Here is a 19,181-nt window from a genome sequence, read left to right as displayed (position 1 = left end):
AAGGGAATAGAAATAAAAGGAAAGAATAATTTTGTTTTTAGTAACAGACAGTCAAACTTCATCTTCAGATATTTCCTATTAAATTCCAATAGTAATGACAACAGACACATACCCAAAGTGGTAAAGAAACATACTGGTAACTAATATTTCTTAAAACTGTAACTAGAATCCATTCTGAAAATAGAACTACTCTACACACTAATCTTAAGCAGTCTGTATATGGTAGAATAAATCAATTTAAAGTTGTTTGGGTGATTTTCTCAGTTACAAATTAGAAGTCTTCATTACACACATTTTTAACATGATCGTCACATGCACATGCATGCATTCATCCATTAAATATTTAAAAAGCAACTTGTGTATGATATTGTATTAAGTGCAATGGATGGGGTTATGAGATGAGATTTAAAAAATCACAAAAATAAACCCAACTCATGGTGATTACAGTCAGAGAAGTGAGACAAGATATAAAAATGTTATTTATCTTTAACCTATAGTAATGTAGACCCAGTCTTTAATTTTGCTCCTTCAGTAAATTCATAGACCAATTATTTTTTAAAAATTTAACTTGGGAGACTTTTAAAAATTTATCTTTCCTCACAAATCAGCTCAAGTAATAACATTCTATAAAAGTGATACATTTAATTGTCTAATATAACTTTTTTTGGAAGCTAATTTCAAAATTCAAGGAAAATTAATTAAAATATTTTATAAGAATAAAGATGTAAAATATTCCATAAACAGAATAGTACTTGCAAGTAATTATGGTGATATTTCATATTAGCATTCTAGTTTTGACTTTCAACTCAATTTTTTGTAATACCATTCGTATTAGTAGCAATAACATAAACTAAATACACTAGAGATTTTTAGGTACAATTTCTAGATACACTCCTGGCTGAAATGCAAATATTTTCCTTCAGGGTAATATCTGGGTCATAATTTAACAGTATTAAATAGACAATTTCATTTTTATGAAATTACATAAAATTTCATAAATTGTTATACTTTTACTATTGTTTGAAATGTCAAAACCAAACAGTGATTCTGAAATAGTAAAACAACTCACCTTTAGCCTTTGAAAGAACATAAAAATTAAAAGCTAATATGTTAAGATTACTATTCTGTGTTCTGAATTTTTTTAACCCAGCAGTGACTATTACAGGGATCTCCATACTGTGTTTACTCAATACATCCTAACAACTGAAAGTGTGTAAAAGAGAGATGCAACCATTTTTTTTCGCACAGATATTACTTAGGGTAACTGTGACAGATATGACAACAGAAGTCATTTTAGGCATTCCCTCATATACCCTGGTACAGTGTAATGTATCTAACAGGTGCTCAATAAATACATGTTCAAGGATTAATGAATACAATACGCACAATATTCCTTGTTGATCTGTCAGAACCATCTATATTGGCAATGGCATAATGGCTCCTGCATTAATAAACATACCGTACTTTTTGGGTTTTTTTAGGTTAAGGATATATGGTAATTTTTTGCAACATTCTTGCAACTATTCTCTAAATCTGCAATTGCATCAAAAATGTGAAATTTTTTGTTTGTTTTATTAAGATGCACTTGGAAAAAATAAAGTGTACTAGTTCCCTTGAGCTGCCAAAACAGTATCAAAAATGAGTGGCCTAATAGAAATTTATTGTCTCCCAGTTTTGGAAGCTAGAAGGCTTGTAATGGAATCATTCCTTGCCCATCCCTAGCTTCACGGTTTGATGGCAGTCCTTAAAATTCCTTGGCTTGCAGCTGTGTAACTGCAAACCTTGCCTTCATGGTGTTCTCCCTGGGTGCCTGTCTTCACACTGTCTTCTTATAAAGACATTGATCATATTGGATTAGAAGCCCATCTTAGTCCATCATGACCTTGTCTTACCTAATTACATCTACAATGACCCCATTTCAAATAAGATCACATTCTGAGATCCCAGAAGTTAAGTTCAGCGTATTGGTTTAAGGACACAGTTCAACCCACAACAAATTGTAAAGAACAACTCTTATTGACATGGAGAGAGATTCTCTCTGTAAATATATATTTATGTTGTAGTCAAAGTAAATGTTACAAAAATAAGCGAATTTTTAATGGGTCACACAATAGAATTACAGTATCGAAGATATTTCTGCCTGAGGTCAGACAGCAAGCTCACGGTAGCCAAAGGAGCTTAGGTCTAATCATTCATGGGATGATGCCTCTGGACCTCTGTGTCGTCTATGTCAGAGCCCATGCATGTCTCTCTGTGTTCTCCAGTTTCCACACCATGTTTGTCTCAACAAGTATTATGAATCTAATAAAAACCTACCTACTCCTAAGCTCCAAGTCCTCCTATCTTGATGATTCCTTATGTGTATTATTGTCTCTCTTTGTCTTCAAGGCCCCCTTGTACCACCCAAATCCTTCTTCTCAAAGTTTTCAGGCTCAGGTGTTTTACTGCATGTACAACTTAAAGAAATTATAAGATTAAAATAATTAAATAGTAAATTCTTAAAATTCTAGAACGATTCACTTACTTGAAGTTGGTTTTGGTTTGTCTAAAAAGTAAAAAAAAAAGAAAGACAAGAAAAGAAAATCAGTGATAATTTTCTATCTGTGGGTGAAATATCAGCCCTTTATATTTCCTTATTCTGTTTGAGTTAAATTGGGAATAGGCCCAATTTATATTAAAATGAGCAATAGACAACACACTTTGAGAAATTTTTACATCATATTTCCAATGAATTCCCCAAAGAAGTTGTTGAGCATCAAAGCACAGGAACTTCTTGGTTTCTTCTTTATCTCTATAAAACTTCATCTTTGATTTGAAGCAGTATGAATGCTCATGATAATCTGAACTCCTTACTGTTTCTGAATGGCATAAAATGCATAATTTGCCATTGTCTTTTCAGAATACACATTAATATTAATAAATATTAATTATTTAAATGCTTCCCATCCAGTATTTTGAATGAAGAGGCTGAATTTATGAAATCTCAGGGAGAATAAGAGAATGGTAGGTGAAAAACACAGAACTATAGCATCTAAATACATGATATCATTCTCCAAAATACTTTGTCTTCTAACATTAACTAAAAGCATTCATTATGAAGTCTTACATGTAAATATCTATTTATTCATAAAAAACTAGACAGCATTTCCTCATGATTGTGAGGAATTTGAACCATCCAAAAATAGGTCAACTAACTAATTAACAGTGGGAATACAAATCAATACAACTTTTTAAAGAGAACAATTAAAGATGTTTATAAAAATTACATTGAATATATCATTTCACTAAAAGTTTTACTTTAAGGAATTTTACCCCAAAGATAAATCTACAAAACTAGACAAGAACTTATATTTATTATTGTATATCATTAAAGAAAGCTTGTTAGACCACTTAAACATAGGTCAGTCAGAGACTAGTTAACTGTGTACAACTATACAATGGAATATTATTAATAAAGAAATGTTTTATGTGCTGATACAAAAAATCTTCAAAATACGTTCTTAAATGGAAACACTTAGGGACAAAACTGTTTATAGTATGTCATGATTTGTGTAAAAAAAGCAAGAAATATATATGTATGATTTGTGTATAGGCATGTATATATATAATATGTGTCTATATTTTATATATATTGCTAGAAAGATATATTAAGAAATAGCAGTGATTACTTATTGGGCATTATTAGGTATTTTGGGAATGGGAACTTGTAGAATAAGAATAAAGAGGAGAGGGAGGGATTTTTCTGTTAACCTCCTATATGCCTTAGTATTGAACCATGCCAAATATTATATAGTTTAAAAATTGAATAATATTTTAAAAATATTAAACCTTTATAGAATGGAATAAATTCTATTTTTAGACGATATACCAAGTTGAAATTCATGGTTAGTTTTCAGTGAAATGTAATATGTATAATTTGATAGGATATTTTATAGTACTATCAAGAGTAAATCAACTTTACAGACAACGGTGAAATACTGAATATTTTGGAAGGGTCTTGTGAAGCATAAAAGCAAATACTATTGTCTTACTGCTGCATTACAAAAGCATTTTTGGCAATCCATATATATTGGTTACAATATTTAGCAAAATGCTCGTCAACAGTATCACAGCCCTTGCGTCAGATAAACTAGATTTTACTACAAAACCACAAGACTAAATAGTACAAGGAAATAAAGTGAAAAGCACTTAAATGCTTTGCTTTAATTTTCAAATTTAATAAAAATAGTGATATAAGACAGAATGCAAACCAAAAGGGCAAAAACACCTGTTTTTAGAGATGGAGATTCTTTTTCCTGATGTTCAGCTTTTTCTAGAGAAAGAAACGAAAATTAACTGGCAATTTGTGGATTGTTTGTGTAGCAAGCATTTCTTATTTATATGTTTGCAGGTGATCCTCAGTTTATATGGGAAGCATGCCCCCAAAGTCATTTGCATGTAACTTGAAACACACAAAGCATATTGCCATAGAAACACATTATAAACAAGGTCAGGTTCATTCACAGGGCATCCTGCAGCATACTACAAAGGTGCTAGGCCTCTTGGGGCCATGTGGTATAAGAAGATGAGAACAGAATATGACAAAGAAGAGAATAATAAGAGGATTTTTCTTTCTTTGCTGAAGGTTAAGTTATTCTTTGGGGATGTTTTAAAGCAGATGACGTTTTCCGTTGGCATTTTACAAGCTCCCTTTTTACCTCTCTGACTCTTCCTAGTTTGCTTCTTGCCAGGTCAGAGGCAATTTGGTGCTGGTCATTATTTTCCCGCTGAAAATTTAACCAAGACCTCCCTTATTCCAGAAAGTACCACCCCTTGGATTTCCATTTTTCTGGACCACCCTCTCTTCAGGTCCAGTTAGAACTCTCACGGATGACTCTCAGCTGAATCTAGGACATGACAAATGGAATCAAAATGTGTAATTGATATTCCTCTTAGCCCTCTGGAAAATATTTGAATTAGAATAAGTTTTAGGAGATCTCTCTCTCTCTTTCATCAAAAGTGGAATTTCAAATAAAGCCATGTAGGGTTGGATATTTTCAATGGAATTGAGAATATTTAGAAATAGAGCAGATCACTGCTGAGTGTTAACTCTTACTAATCACCTCCAGGTTTAGTTCTCCTGAACCGTTCTCGTTTGTCTGTCCCTTCCTTCTTTCCTCCTGAGTTTAGAGGTTCTCTGAAAGGGCTCCTACTTTCTCCATCATCTTGCACCAACAGTGAAGTAGGTGGGGAGATGTAGGGTCTATGTTGTCGTAAGACTTAATTGGATATTTAAAAATTAGGAATTGATGGCATTCAAGGATGAACTTCCATGAGCCTAAATTGTGTAAGTTTTAATGTTAAATAAGCATGCAGAATAAAAAAAGCCAATATTCAAGTTATTACACTATCACAATAATAGCACTGCACAAGCATAATAAATTAAAGTAAAAATAATAATATAAAACATATACTCAAACTACATGCAATAGGTTCTAGGAGGTGACTATGTTCTATTTAGATTTTGTGTATTTTGCCATATCTCCTGGATCATCAATATGGCCTCCTAACTGGTCTCACCCAATTCATCTTTGGATCTAGTCGATCCATTTTTCATACAGGAGCAAGAGACTATTTGACAAGCAGCCACTCATACCTTCATCTAAGCCTCTGTTTCAAAACATATATCATTCAAGAACCAACATCACAATTTTGACACAATTTGGACATATTTACTACCTGTGTGACAACGGGCAAGTGTTCACAATTTTCTGAGTCTAACAGTCACCTTTTAAACTCTCTACGACCATAACATATGTGTCACCCCTGAACAATAAAATGGATGGTCTTTAAAAGCTACAGTCATGAGAATTCCATGATTTGAATAAACAAATAGCAAAATGTTTATAATTCATAAAATTATGAGGATCATAACACTAAGATTACCTATAGTATAATTTTTGCTGTTTAAAGCAAATAAATTGAAAACAGTATGTGGCTCATAACACCAAAAATAGTATATCATTTTATTTTCCTTTGTTATTCGTTATGTACGTTTAAAAGATTCCCCATATATATTGTATTACCAAATAATAGCAGTACAACTTCCAGAAACTTCATTTGTGTAATTATGGTGTATTATTAATTAGTAGTGAAAGACGAAGATGTCAAATCAAAGCCATAGCAATGACATTAACTTATCACCTACAGAGGTACTTCAGCCTTAGACAATACTAAAAAAAAAAAAAAAAGTGTTAAAAAAAGCAAGCATATTGTTAGAGTTGAAATGGCCAAGCGATACTTTTCAGATTTTATTTTCATCTCTTACTTGCTGGTTTGGGTTTGACTGTGGAGAATGAAAGAAAGTAAACAGCATATGATAAATACAAATCACGGAAAAAATAACACTTCAGCATTTGTACTTATTTCTTCTTAATTTTAAATTCTCTTCTTATCTTCAGCTTAATGCATTCTCTCTGTGAGCACTATCATTTCACTGTCAGCAAATATATTAATCACACTGTTCACTGAAAAACTAAGACACACAAAGTTGTATATAAAACTTGAAACAATCTGTATATTTGGGGAACAAATACATTGGGCTAGTTTCTTCATAATCTCCAAATACCCATATAATTAAATGAGATACTTGGGGGTCATATTAACACCTTAGGGTCCAAATTAGATGAATGTTAACTAAAATTATGAGCCTAGTCAATAGTTAGAATACAGTACAATGGTCCAGTGGGGTAATGTGAAAGTAGCCTTATGAGGTTTCTTTCTCATGAAATAATAGCCCATAATTTCTATAAATAACCAGTTCTCTCATGAATTCTATTATATTTTCCCCTAAGAACTGTATTTAAATCCTGATTATCATGATTATCTCAGCTAAAAGAAAGAAATTACTTGACAAGCCTTTTCTTTTGGAATGATTTAAGAAATGGGGCTCTATTCATGGCCAAGGTGGGTAGGATTTCCATCTTGGGATCAAATGGAGGAGATTTAGTATTACAAGATGTCATTTGAGATGAAGACTTAATTTTGTTCATCCTTGTAAGAAAGAACTTCAGGATTACAAGAGCGTACACTCCTTTTTTTCTCACATGAAATAATGCTTTGATATTATATGTTCTATCAATCATTCTTTAAAGCAGATTTTTAAAAGTTATACAATCACATAACTCTCTGTGGAGCTCTCATGAATGGAAATTATTTCATCTAATACATGAACAGCAGACAGATTCAGATTTCTGTGATTTTAATATTTGAAGAAATGTGGTTTGAAAATTAGATTAAACACCTACTAGGACATGATAATCAATGCATGACATGAATTTCTCCGTAAGTGTTATGTAAGTTTAGGTCAATCACACTTTTAAAAAATAGTTATGTCACTCTAGTTTTCCACTGTTAATTTTTAATGAGTGTATCTTTTAGTTATTTACAAGAATCCAGAATCTTAGAATTTATGGCACTAAAAGTGAACACACTTCAATGAACTGCGTGTGTGTGTGTGTGTGTAGGGGGTGGTGGTGTGTGTATGTGTGTTTGGACCAAAAGATAAAACTGACACACAGAAGAAAAATATGAAGTATCTTATTTACCTGTTTTTTCTATTGTGGTAGCTTTTACCTGCTTGGCAACTTTTTCATCTGTGATAGGAAAAAATGTTAACACAAGTGGAAATTGTAAATGCCTCAGCATAAAATAGTCACATATTTCAACCCTGATACTCTTCGAGTTAACACCAATACTGAGAAAAACTTAGCCGTTTGTTCAATAAGACAGCAAGTGATGTCTTTTATTCAAATCGGATGGGAGCACAAAGAAAATACGTTCAGCTGCACATATCTTTGCATCCATCTTGCCGTAGAAGTGCTCCTGATCTGAATGGTCCCCTAACTTGCCAACGCACACTCTACCCTTTGCCTTCCCTGTGTGTCACTGTATTGATCTAGACAGAAGTACATGTGAAACATGTATTCCTTTTTCCTCACTGAAGAAGAATGGGAAGAAACAATTTTTGATCTTTCCTGAGCAAGACCCCTCCCTGAGAACTGAGGGTTCCCTTGGAAACCCTAGTTTTTTATGGTATAAGCTGGGAAGGGCAAAAGTGGTACATTTATGGGATGTCTTCTGTGCTCTGTGTCTTTATAAACACAGTCAAAGGAATGTGGGCCAAAGTAGAAGGATTATCATAATGATTCTGTATAAAATTAAACCTTTTGAGTATTCAGCAGTGGACATGAATCAGTTAGTCAAACATCCTAATTAGAAAGTTTCACCAGGAAACAGAATTTGGAGTATGAAGGTTATCACTGAAATTAAAGGAAGGTGTGGCTGGAGGGCAGTGCATTTGTTACACGCTTGGAGACTAAGCTCTCTCATTCTCTCAGTATTTCACCACAAAAAAATTGTCGACATTTGGGACAGTGAAGAAAGTAACAGTGTTTATTATTCATTCTATTAGAAGGTTCTAAAAGTTGTTTCTAAGGTTTTGCTTATGTCAATACAGACATCTGTTCTCACCTCCCCACAATTAGCTCTGCTTTCTCTATTTTTACAGTTTCTGTAAAACAGAAACAGGAGGGGAGAAATGTTGATTTTTTTCTTAGGATTTTTGGAATCTAAGATGATCATGTTTGAAAGAGCCATTATGAATTACAAGTCTTTTAGGAATATCTTGCCCCAAACAGAACAAAACAAAACAAAATATGGAGCCCATTCACCTGAATGCTGGCAATGATGGTCTTTGTGCTAAGCTGTCTCTGATGGAAGAGATCACGAGCTATCTAGATACATGGGCAGGTCCAGTTCTCATCTCAAAAAAACACTGTGAAGATGACTAAAATTAAAGATGTTCTAGGAGCTGAATGACTTAAGACGTGAATCAACCCTAACAATTTTAGATTTAACTCTAAGCTCCTCATTCTGCTAACACTAGAACATTGAGAGATAATTTGATACTACAGTACCACCTGCAAAATACCTGGTTTACCCTGAGAAACAGCCTTTTCTGGTTTCACCATTTCTTGTTCTGAAAATAATAACAAGAAAATTTTTTCAGATATTTAGAAGCTTTATAAATTAACACATAGTGAATTTTCTCTGTGACTTGTTCCAGTGATTTATTAAGCAGAAAACAACTGACAGATTTTAACAAATGTGCTCATGGAGAAAAGCTGCTCCTAACTTTTCATGTCATCCTCATTTAAATAAAAACTTAAAAGATTTTGGTTGCATAAAAACAGCATATCAATAATTCTTATTCACATTCAAACACCGATAATTTCCAAAGCACGGGCTGAAATAAAGCATAAATACAAAGGCACAGATTGTAAATATATTATTGAAAATATTTAAAATATTTTGTAAAAGTTCTATACAAGTTTTATGATTGAAATAATATACATACTGTGTATTTGAGCTTTTTCCGATAAAGCTAGAAAAGAAACATTTTAAATTATTAAAAAATTCAATTAAATTGCCTGTAAAATTATAGTATGTAACAATAATAAATAAAAATTTTAAATAGTACTCGGCTAAGTTTTAAATGGTATTGGGCTTCTGGTAAAGAAAAAAAGGGGTAAAATGCAAAATGTTTATATCTGGTAACATATACTCATCTGCAGCAAATAAATATAGTCAGAAAAATAAATCATAATGCAACAGGCATTTTTAAGCCTTGATACATTAAAAAGATATAATTATTAGGGAAATTAGACTCAAGCTTATGATCAGTCACTAGGTGAGCTCTGCTGAGAATTAAAGGCATAAGATTGTATTGTATATACATCTAGAGTTGGATTCCTGAATTTGTTGTTATTTAAGAATCTTGCTACATAATTTTTGATAATGAAGAAGTAGGATTCACAGAGCCTGAGGATTTTTTTTAACCTGCCTCAGGTGAGTAGCTGGTTGGCACCAGAGCCAGGACTTACACACTAAATAGCAATGCAAACTTGGAAAGATTGCCCTGATTTTAGGTCAATGTTGCCTCATAATAAAATGATCATTAGTCTGGGACAGTCTCTTAGTGAGAGCACCCAGGGTTTTGAGTAAATTAGACATGGGCTCCAACATTTAACTTGAAAATCTTGGAAAAATAACTTTCTACACTTGCTCTATTGAACTGTTTCCACAGATATTAAATATGGATAATAATTATCATGTTGCTTGTCTCTCAGTGATATGATAAAAACTAAAATCCTGTGCTATTTCTTAGCTCATAGCAGATGCTTTATAAGCTCTTGTCCCCTTTTCCCATCAAATCCCAGTAGTCTATGATTTTGTGAATTTATAACTCTGGTGTGTTATCAGAAATAAACCCACAAACTGAATATGATTATACTAGGCTTTGAAGAACCACAAGAAATGTTTCCTGAAACCTGGAGTCTCTGCTGAGGTCCATTTAAAACCATATTCTAGATGTTTTTGTCTCTGGAATAGCCCCACTCTCACGTAATCCAGTACTGTAAAACCATGGTGAGCAATGGAGTAAGGAAAGAACAAGGATCTAGAAAACGCTAGTGAATCCTTGGAGGTGGGTGGGAGGTACGCCTCTTGTAGTTCTAAGATGAAGGCAAAATCAGCTCTGTAACTATTTAGGAATAAAAGTATTATTACCTGGTTTTGCTTCCTTTTTAACTTGTGACTCTGAAGGGAAAACAAAAGACAGGATTTTTGTATCTGAAAAAATAAACTAGAGCACAAATTCATTTTGGGAAGTTATTTTACTTGATTTACCATAATTTGAAAAAGCAGAATTTAGTAAAAATTATTTCAGTTCCCTGCTGGCTTTTCACTACCAGACAATCTTAAACACACAGTAGTTAGAATCATAACATGCATTTGTCTGCCATTAAATTGTTGCTACTGTTAATTGATTTCAAACTGAATTTTCTGTTTTCTCAAGATTATTGTTGTGTCTCTTACTGTTGTTCCAGTGTCAACATAAGATAAATGATTTGACGACAGGAGTTGGATGAGTCTTTTTGAAATGTATTTAATTGGGTTTGATGTGATTTAGAAATTTAGACCAAGTTATGGCTTGAATTGTGTCCCACAGAAGATTTGTTGAAGTCCTAACTCACTGTAACTCAGAATGTGACCTTATTTGGAAATAGAATTTTTTGAAGATGTGATTAGTTAAGGTAAAATGGGGCCACACTGTAGAGTAGAGTGGAGCCTTAATCCAATATTACTGGTGTCCTTATAAAATGAAGAAAAAAGACACAGAGATAGAGACACACTGGAGAAGACAGCTATATAATGATGGAGGCAGATTGGGGTGAGCCAACTCCACGCCAAGGAACAAGGACTGTTGGCAAACACCAGAAGCTAGAAGAGACAAGGAAACATTATCCTCTACAGGCTTCAAAGAGAGTGTGGCTCTGCTCACACCTTGACTTTGGACTTTCAGCCTCTAGAACTGTGAAAACAAATCAAATTATTTTTTTTTTAAGCTACCCAGTTTGTGATACTTTATTCCAACCACCCAGGGTAAATAATAGCTTTTGGTACTGGGAAATAGGGTGCTGCTGTAAAAAATACACATAAATGTATAAGTGGCTTTGGAATTTGATAATGGGTAGGAGCTGGAAGATTTTTTGAGGCACTTGATTAAAAAAAAAACCTAGATTGCCTTGAAAAGACGATTGGCAGAAATACTGACGTTGAAGGCTATTCTGGGGAGAAGTCAGAAAGAATTGAGGACAGGCGTAAATGAAGCCTCTGTTATCTTAGAGAAAACATATATTGTCAGGAGTAGATGTTGCTAGAAATGGAAATGTTAAATGTGCTTATGGTGAGGTCTCAGAGGGAAAAGAGGAACATGTTATTGGACACTGGATGAAGGGTGATCTTTGCTATAAAGTGTCAGAGGACTTGGCTAAATTGTGTTCTTCTGTTGGGCGGAAGGTAGAACTTGTAAGCAAAGAACACGGATATTTAGCTAAGGAAATCCAAGTAGAAGGTACAGCCTGGTTTCTCTTTGTTGCTTATTTAAAAATGTGAAAGAGAAGATAAATTGAGGAGTAAACTGTTACGCAAAACCAGCACTTGATGGTTTAAAAAATTCTCAACCCACCTAGATAGTGTACCTTTGTGTCTGGACAAACTCATAAATCCAACCTACCACCTCCGCAGAAGGCAGAAATAGAAATGTGATTATCCAGAAAGATCTGAAGAAGACCCTCTTGTCCTAAGGCTTGGACCTCCATGAACTGGATTCAAAACTAGTCATGGTTTTGAAAAATGTGTACAAGTAAAAATAATGCTGGCCTGGACAGAAATGTACAGAGACAGGATGAAATGCAGGAGTAACAACTCTCAGGGCAGAGTCACAGATTCAAAGTCCTGGGCTTAATGGACCTCCTTGGGTAGAGAGAGCAGGACTGCCACCCCAGTGGACCTAGAAGGCAGAGAGTTATCCTGCCAGGTCCAGAGGACACAGCACTGAGCTGAAGGGGACAGTCTCAGGTCTGCACACCCATGGACATCCATGGGATTTTCCCTGCTATGGTTTGGATTTACCTGGGACGTGTAACCCTTTTATTCCCCCCAATTTATTCCTTTTGGAATGGAAATGTCTATCTTAGCCTGTACAACAATTTTATTTTGGAAACAGGTAATTTTTTTCTGGTTTCACAAGTTCACAGATGGAGAGGAATTTTATGCAGGAAGAATCATATCCCAAGTTTCACCCATAACTGATTTAGATAATGAGATTTGGGACTTTGATGAAATTTTGGACTTGGTTGACAGTAAAACAGTTAAGACTTTTAGGGTTGTTGGATTGGGGTGAATGTATTTTGCTACATGTGAAGGACATGAACTTTGGGGGGCCAGAAGATGGACCTTTTAAGTTTGAATTGTGATGTCCCAAGAGATGTGCTGCAGTCCTAACCCCCAGTACCTCAGAAAGTGACCTTATTTGGAAATAGGACAATTGCAGATGTAATTAGTTAAGATGTGGTTATATGGGAGTAGGGTGAGTTCTTAATCCAGTAACTGGTTTCCTTATAGGAAGAGGAGAAAAAAAGAGAAAGATAAAGATACACTGGGAGGAAATGTTCACGTGATGACAGAGGCTGAGATTGGAGTGATGTATCTCCAAATCAAGGGACACCAAGGATTGCTTGCAAATACCAGAAGGCAGAAGAGGTAAGGAAGGAACCCTCCCTACATGGTACAAGGAAACTTGCCTTGCTGACACCTTGATTTCAAACTTCTAGTTTTCAGAACTGTGAGAGAATACATTTCTGTTGTTTCTAGCCCCTAGTTTGTGGCATTTTATTATAGCAGCCCTGTAACACTAATATAGTTAGGAGATGAATAAAAATTTTAAAAATCAGACTGCTTTGTTCTCTTTTTAAAAAGTTGCTGCTGCCTCTTGCAGCCCTCAGAAATGTTCATCTGACTCAGGAGCACCCTCCTCCCCTGCAAAAAATAGAAGAGTGAAAGCAGCTACTTTTCTGACAGGATGTCTGTGTCCTAATCAGCAAAAATAGTCAGTCAGTCAGTAGTTTCTTTTGAACTATGTACATTTCTCAGTGGCTTCATTTTTGTAAACAGGATTTTTTTTCTAGGAACAGGTAGTGTAGATAAAAATGTTTGTTTTATTTTAAAAAGTTGATCAAGAATAAAATTTTGGTATAATATTTGCTGTAGGACACAACATTTGCAAAAAGGTATGCTATTTATTATAAATACGGAATGTAAGTATGAATCTACATATGAAATATACATACCTGGCTTATCTTCTTTTTTTACTTGTGGCTCTAAAAACGTGGGTAAACATGAGTAATGATGATTATACAAAAATTTATTTCCTGTACTCATGTATATTTCTGTTATATACTACTCATTTTTAATCTTCCATATTAATTTTCTTCTTATGATTGCAGCATATTAATACAAACACAAGCAAAGGTTCCTGTTATCAATTACAATAAAATTATTTTAAGAAAAATGGAAATGGGAACTAAAATTTTTAATGAGAAGTTAATGAAAGATATTGGTTTGTACATCCAGGGAATAAAGGATGAAGGAAATTTTCAGCATAGGAAGTTCTCAGAAATACAAGTAAGATAATCAGCACATTGTCTGCACAAGATAGCTAAGCCTTTGACTTTATGCAAAACACTCAACAATAGAATCAGAGGATGAGTAAAGCATGCTTTTAAGATTTTTTTTTTTTTTTTTGGCATGCACATAACATACGTGGAGACTTGGGCTTGACTTCTTTGCCTGGAAAATGTTTAAAGATTATTAAAAAAATAATTCATTCCACTGTTATTGAATCAACATTGTATATGATAGAATATTATATATTTGGAAATCAAAATCAAACACTGTAGACCCCAACTATCTTTTTGATTGAAATTTTTCCAGGATATGTAATTTAATGTTCAAGTCATTACTAACTGAAAAAATATTTTAAATAATAAAACGGTTTAATTACATTGCACCATTAAAATATAATTTGCTTACAAAGTCTTGTGTGCAATGTTAACTGTTTAATCTAATATTAAGATAGAACATGTAATTTTATTTTGAGAAATTACTTTTATCCTTTCATTATCCAAGAAGAAAAATTCAAGACTACTGTTTTCATTTCCATTAACAATAGCAATATGTAACCTGTCCCAGAATAATATATTAATAAGTGATTGTTCCTGACTCTGGAATTCTTGATGACTGGAAATGCACTATATGTGTTTATTGCATATTGGATTCCTAGTGCAGGGGTTGGTAAATTTTATGTGAAAGATCAGATATATATTTTTAACTTTTGGACCATATGATCTCTTTCACAGCTATTCAACTCTGTTGTTATAGCACACAAGCAACCATAAGCATTATGTAAATGAATAGAAATGGCTGCATTCCACTAAAACTTTATTTACAGAAACCGGTTGCCAGTCTGCAGGTCCTCCAGCTTTCTTCTTTTTCTTCAGTTTTGTGTTGGCTATTCTGGGTTTTTTCCCAATCCATATAAACTTTAGAATCTCTTAGTAAATATCCACAAAATAACTTGCTGAGATTTTGATGGAGATTGCACTGAATTTGTAGGGCATCTGGTGAGGTCCATGGGCAGGTTTGATGCTGGAGTTTGGGGGCAGGCAGATCTGGTGGCTGGGTCAGCAGGTGGGCAGGCCTTGTGTGTAGGTCCACAGGACTAGCTTGGTGCCTAGGTGCATGTGGACCAACCAGGTGCTAAGGGCCATCAGGTTGGGTCTGGCATCTAGGTCTTTGGAGCTGCCCCAGTGCTGGAACAGTTTGGGAGTCTGGTTTCACAGAAGCCAGCACAGAGGTCTGAGCCATGGGGGCTGGCTTGGTGCCAGGGCAGGCCAATAGCCTGAGTCTGTGGGAGCCAGCTATCGGCTGGGGCCTCAGTGGCTGTCCTGGAGGTTGGATCTGCATTGCGGCAGGCCAGGAGCGTGGGTTCACAGAGTCCACTTGGAACCTGGGGCTACTGGGGCCAGTTTGATTCTGGATTATGCTGGAAATCTCAGTCTGTGGGAGCCTGCCTGAAGCTTGAGGCTGTAGGTGCTGGCCTAGCACTGAGGCATGCTGGGAACCTGAAGTCTATGAAAGCCAGCAAGTGCTGGGATGGGCTAGGAGCCCCAGTTTGTAGAACCTGCTAGAAATCTGGTGTCTGAGGCTGTGGGAGCTGGTAGGTGCCAGGATGGGCCAGGAACCTGGGTCCATGGGAGCCCTCTGGGATCCTAGTACCCTGGGACCCACCTTGGGTCATCCTGGTGCTAAGACAGGCCAGCTCTGGGGTCTGTTAAGTTGGGTGTTCACTTCACTCCCCTCCTCCCATGAGGATGGTGTCTCTTTCTGAGCTGGGCTGCCCAGGCTTGGGGAAGGGGATTGGGAATATAATAGATTCATTTTTTCTGCTCTCCTCATTGTGTCTTTTCTCATTTCTTTGCTTCATCCAGGTGTTTTATTCCTTCACATGGAATACTTGGCTCTTGTGTAGATATTTTCATGCACAGAGAATAGTTTAAATTGATGTTTCTCGGAAGAAATGAACACTAGAAATTCCTGTAACACTGTCTTGCTAATGTTAATCCTAAATATACTTTAGTTCTTTTACATTCCTAGTTTCATGATCTCATACATTCAGTTATGAGAGTATATCATACCAGTTTAAAAGCTGATGAAACCTCACAGGCAAATACATCTGCAGATATATGAATGAATAAAGTACATGTAAATGTATTTTTATACATGGTCTAAGCTTATATATCCCCAAGGTCCAAATTTAGGCAGCAATAAGTGTAGAAACAAGTATAGAATGTTTATTAGAGGAGAATTCTGTTAAGGAAGTGGTTGTCAGACAGCAACATCATCTAGCAACTTAGAAATATAAGTTCTTAGTTGCACCCCTGATCTTCAGAATCATTAACTCTAGGTGTGGGCCATCCTGCCAGGTATATCTGACACATGCTGAAGTTTGAGAACCACTGTTTGGTAACCATGGCTACATTTGTTAATAGCATTTACGTAACAAAAAATCTAGGACTATTTTTTACAATTCTGAGTTCCAGCTAATTGCATATGACATATTTTAGCAAATCTGGCTTAATTAGAATCAGAGAAAGCTTTCGATCTTCTGAGACATAAATGGATAAAGCTAAAAACAGAACATGCTTATGTTGATTATAGTGTGTCAACTTTTCAACATAGATGACAGTAATATTCTATTCAGATGTTTGTGACTGAGATCTGTAAAGGATGTGATGTGAAATCAAATTCATATAACACAAGATTGTTTTAGTTTTACAAAGGAAACCAAATCTTTGTAATCTTGATGGTCTCATGGAAGTAGTAATGGGTTCCATATTACGGAATATATTTCAAATAGTAAGTAGTAATATAGTAAGTATATTCATACATACATATATTTTTTTTACTTATAGGGATATTAGTTTTTATGTTTCTATTATAGCTTTTATATTTTATGTATTTTCTAAACATCTTGAATTGTATTAAGACAAATAAAATATAAATGCAGTATTTTCCATTTCTATCCTTCCTATGCATAGACCAAAAAAAGTCATATTCAGTAAGTAAAAAAAGAAAAAGGAAAACAATTAAGAGTTAAAATATTCTAAAATGTTAGACACATGAATGATAAAAATCATAGCAGTCTAAAATTATATACATAAAATAAAAGCCTGTCTACATCTATGTATATTAAAGAGTTTTGAAAATAATATCTGACAAAATTAGTAAAATTTTGACCCAGTACAATCAGAAACTATTTATCATGTAATACACTGAAACAAGCAATAGATAGATATCTTCAGTGTTGGGTCTAATATCATTCAGACACTCATTTACTGTGCAACCTTGACATGGCTATTTAACTTGTCCAGTTCTTCCAAAAAGAAAAGAAAGGAAGGAAGTTAGATTAGATGATTTCTAAGATCTCATTCAGGTCTAAAATAACATATTTACACTAAATATTAATTTAGATTTAAATAGTAAATCATTTAAAAGGGAGACAGTTTAGATAACCAACCTGAAATGTTGCAGCATTAATTCCTTTTAGGTTTATTATTTTAGTAAGACTGTTTATTCAGTTCCTGATAGATTTTTCTGCTGTGGAAGCATGTTTAAGTCTAAAACAGATTAATAAGCCTTGTTCTTAAGACCAGTTAGTCTGTTCCAAGTATAATATATCTATATACACAGCTATGTAGTACAGAGCAAAAGTTGGCTATGTTGTAGGTACATATCTTGACCAGAAAGAACTAACAGGCACTTTACTTTTTAAATCAACTTATAGGTTAATATCTATGCTTTGTGCTATATATATATTGAATAAGCAAGCTATTTGGAGGAGGCAAGAAAACATCATAAGAACTTTTATGGGATGATTGAATCAGTTCAAAGATCGTATTACATTTTGCTAGAGGCCGTTACTACAAAGCTACAGGTTTTATGAAATTGTCTAATCTTTTATTTCTCAGAATTAAAATGGAAAAAGTATAAATGTTAAATATGTAAAACATATTATAAAACTCTAAAGGAAAATGTTTTCTGATTTGTACATGAATTTGGGTACAAATGTTCTTTTCCTTCTTTTTTCTATTTTAAAAGCTGCAATACTTGGCAGTATATTAAGATTGTGTTTGGAAAGTTCTTTAAGGTCTACTGTGGTCATGTGGCTTCCTGGATCCGTGAACCCAGTGAAATTTGTATACAGAAATGAGTTTTTCACTGGTTTTGCATCCTGCTAAGTTTTCTAGACACAAATTATTTTGTTAAGCTTCTTGAGGCTGTACTACAATATATTTTTATGGACTATTTTTAGTTATTCAAGTATCCTACCTTTGACCATTCTGTTCTCACAATCCCTCTCAGACAATTATCTTATATTTTGCCTCAAATGTCTGGTGAGGAACACTTTGGGTCCTAGTTCCTGATGTTCAAAAGGAATTAAAGTGATGTTGATGTTTAGCAGCAAATGTTTTGTTTGCACCATGACCAGGTATGAGAGATTAGAAGTTAAGAGAAGCAATAGAAAGATAGAAGAGGCTAATAAGAACCATTACTTTGGAGTCTTTTTTTTTTTTTTTTGGTACAGAACTTGATCTAGCCTTGACAGTACACCATCATTACCAAACTATTCAATCATTCATTCAGCAAGTGTTGACTCAGCCTTTAGTACATGCTAAGCACTTTGGTTTCCCAAGAATATTTAGCTTATACAGTTTACCTAGTAACTAAAACTGAATTATTATGGACAAGTTTAATTCTGGTGACAGTCATAGAAATTCGATTTGGTTGAAATACTTATGCTGGGTTCATTTCTTTCAAAGGGTATAGAAAAGTATATCCCTTCCAGATATGATACATATCCTTTGAAAAGTTGGATAAGAATAGAAATATTTCCATGTATAAATATCATTGTGTTAATCTACTAAATTGAAAAACAAAAATATCTTATCTAAGAGTATTGTTTTAAAAACTGGACAGTATATTGAGTGTTACAATAGTATAAAATTATCTTATAGAAGTACAAAAATATTATTCATATAAGAAAGAAAAAAAGGAGATTGAGAATAAGTTCAAGAAATTAATAAATTCAGCATATTTTAGAACAGCAAAAAAGATATAAACTAAGCAATACGTTAACAATGGGGGAAACTGGATTTTTGTAAATCTTGTAGTGTTCT

The 19,181-nt window shown here is 34.1% G+C and overlaps 1 protein-coding gene across 10 annotated transcripts in view; it reads right to left on the bottom strand.

Annotated features, from left to right (window-relative positions):
- TRDN (triadin) overlaps positions 1-19,181 on the bottom strand; it is a 303,786-nt gene that overhangs the window by 24,510 nt on the left and 260,095 nt on the right. For all 10 annotated transcript variants that reach the window (XM_074368416.1, XM_074368418.1, XM_074368414.1 and 7 more), the window contains 9 exons: positions 14,206-14,232; positions 13,734-13,763; positions 10,609-10,638; positions 9,398-9,424; positions 8,972-9,019; positions 7,587-7,634; positions 6,308-6,325; positions 4,268-4,312; positions 2,525-2,545 (listed from right to left, as the gene is read on the bottom strand). In XM_074368416.1, the coding sequence (XP_074224517.1) occupies positions 2,525-2,545; positions 4,268-4,312; positions 6,308-6,325; positions 7,587-7,634; positions 8,972-9,019; positions 9,398-9,424; positions 10,609-10,638; positions 13,734-13,763; positions 14,206-14,232 (294 nt within the window). The remainder of the gene's footprint in view (positions 1-2,524; positions 2,546-4,267; positions 4,313-6,307; positions 6,326-7,586; positions 7,635-8,971; positions 9,020-9,397; positions 9,425-10,608; positions 10,639-13,733; positions 13,764-14,205; positions 14,233-19,181) is intronic.

This window comes from Camelus bactrianus, chromosome 8 (assembly GCF_048773025.1).
Source record: "Camelus bactrianus isolate YW-2024 breed Bactrian camel chromosome 8, ASM4877302v1, whole genome shotgun sequence".
NCBI classification, from domain to species: Eukaryota; Metazoa; Chordata; class Mammalia; order Artiodactyla; family Camelidae; genus Camelus; species Camelus bactrianus.
The sequence above is the reverse complement of the archived record's forward strand: the minus strand, read 5'-3'. Positions and strand labels throughout refer to the sequence as shown.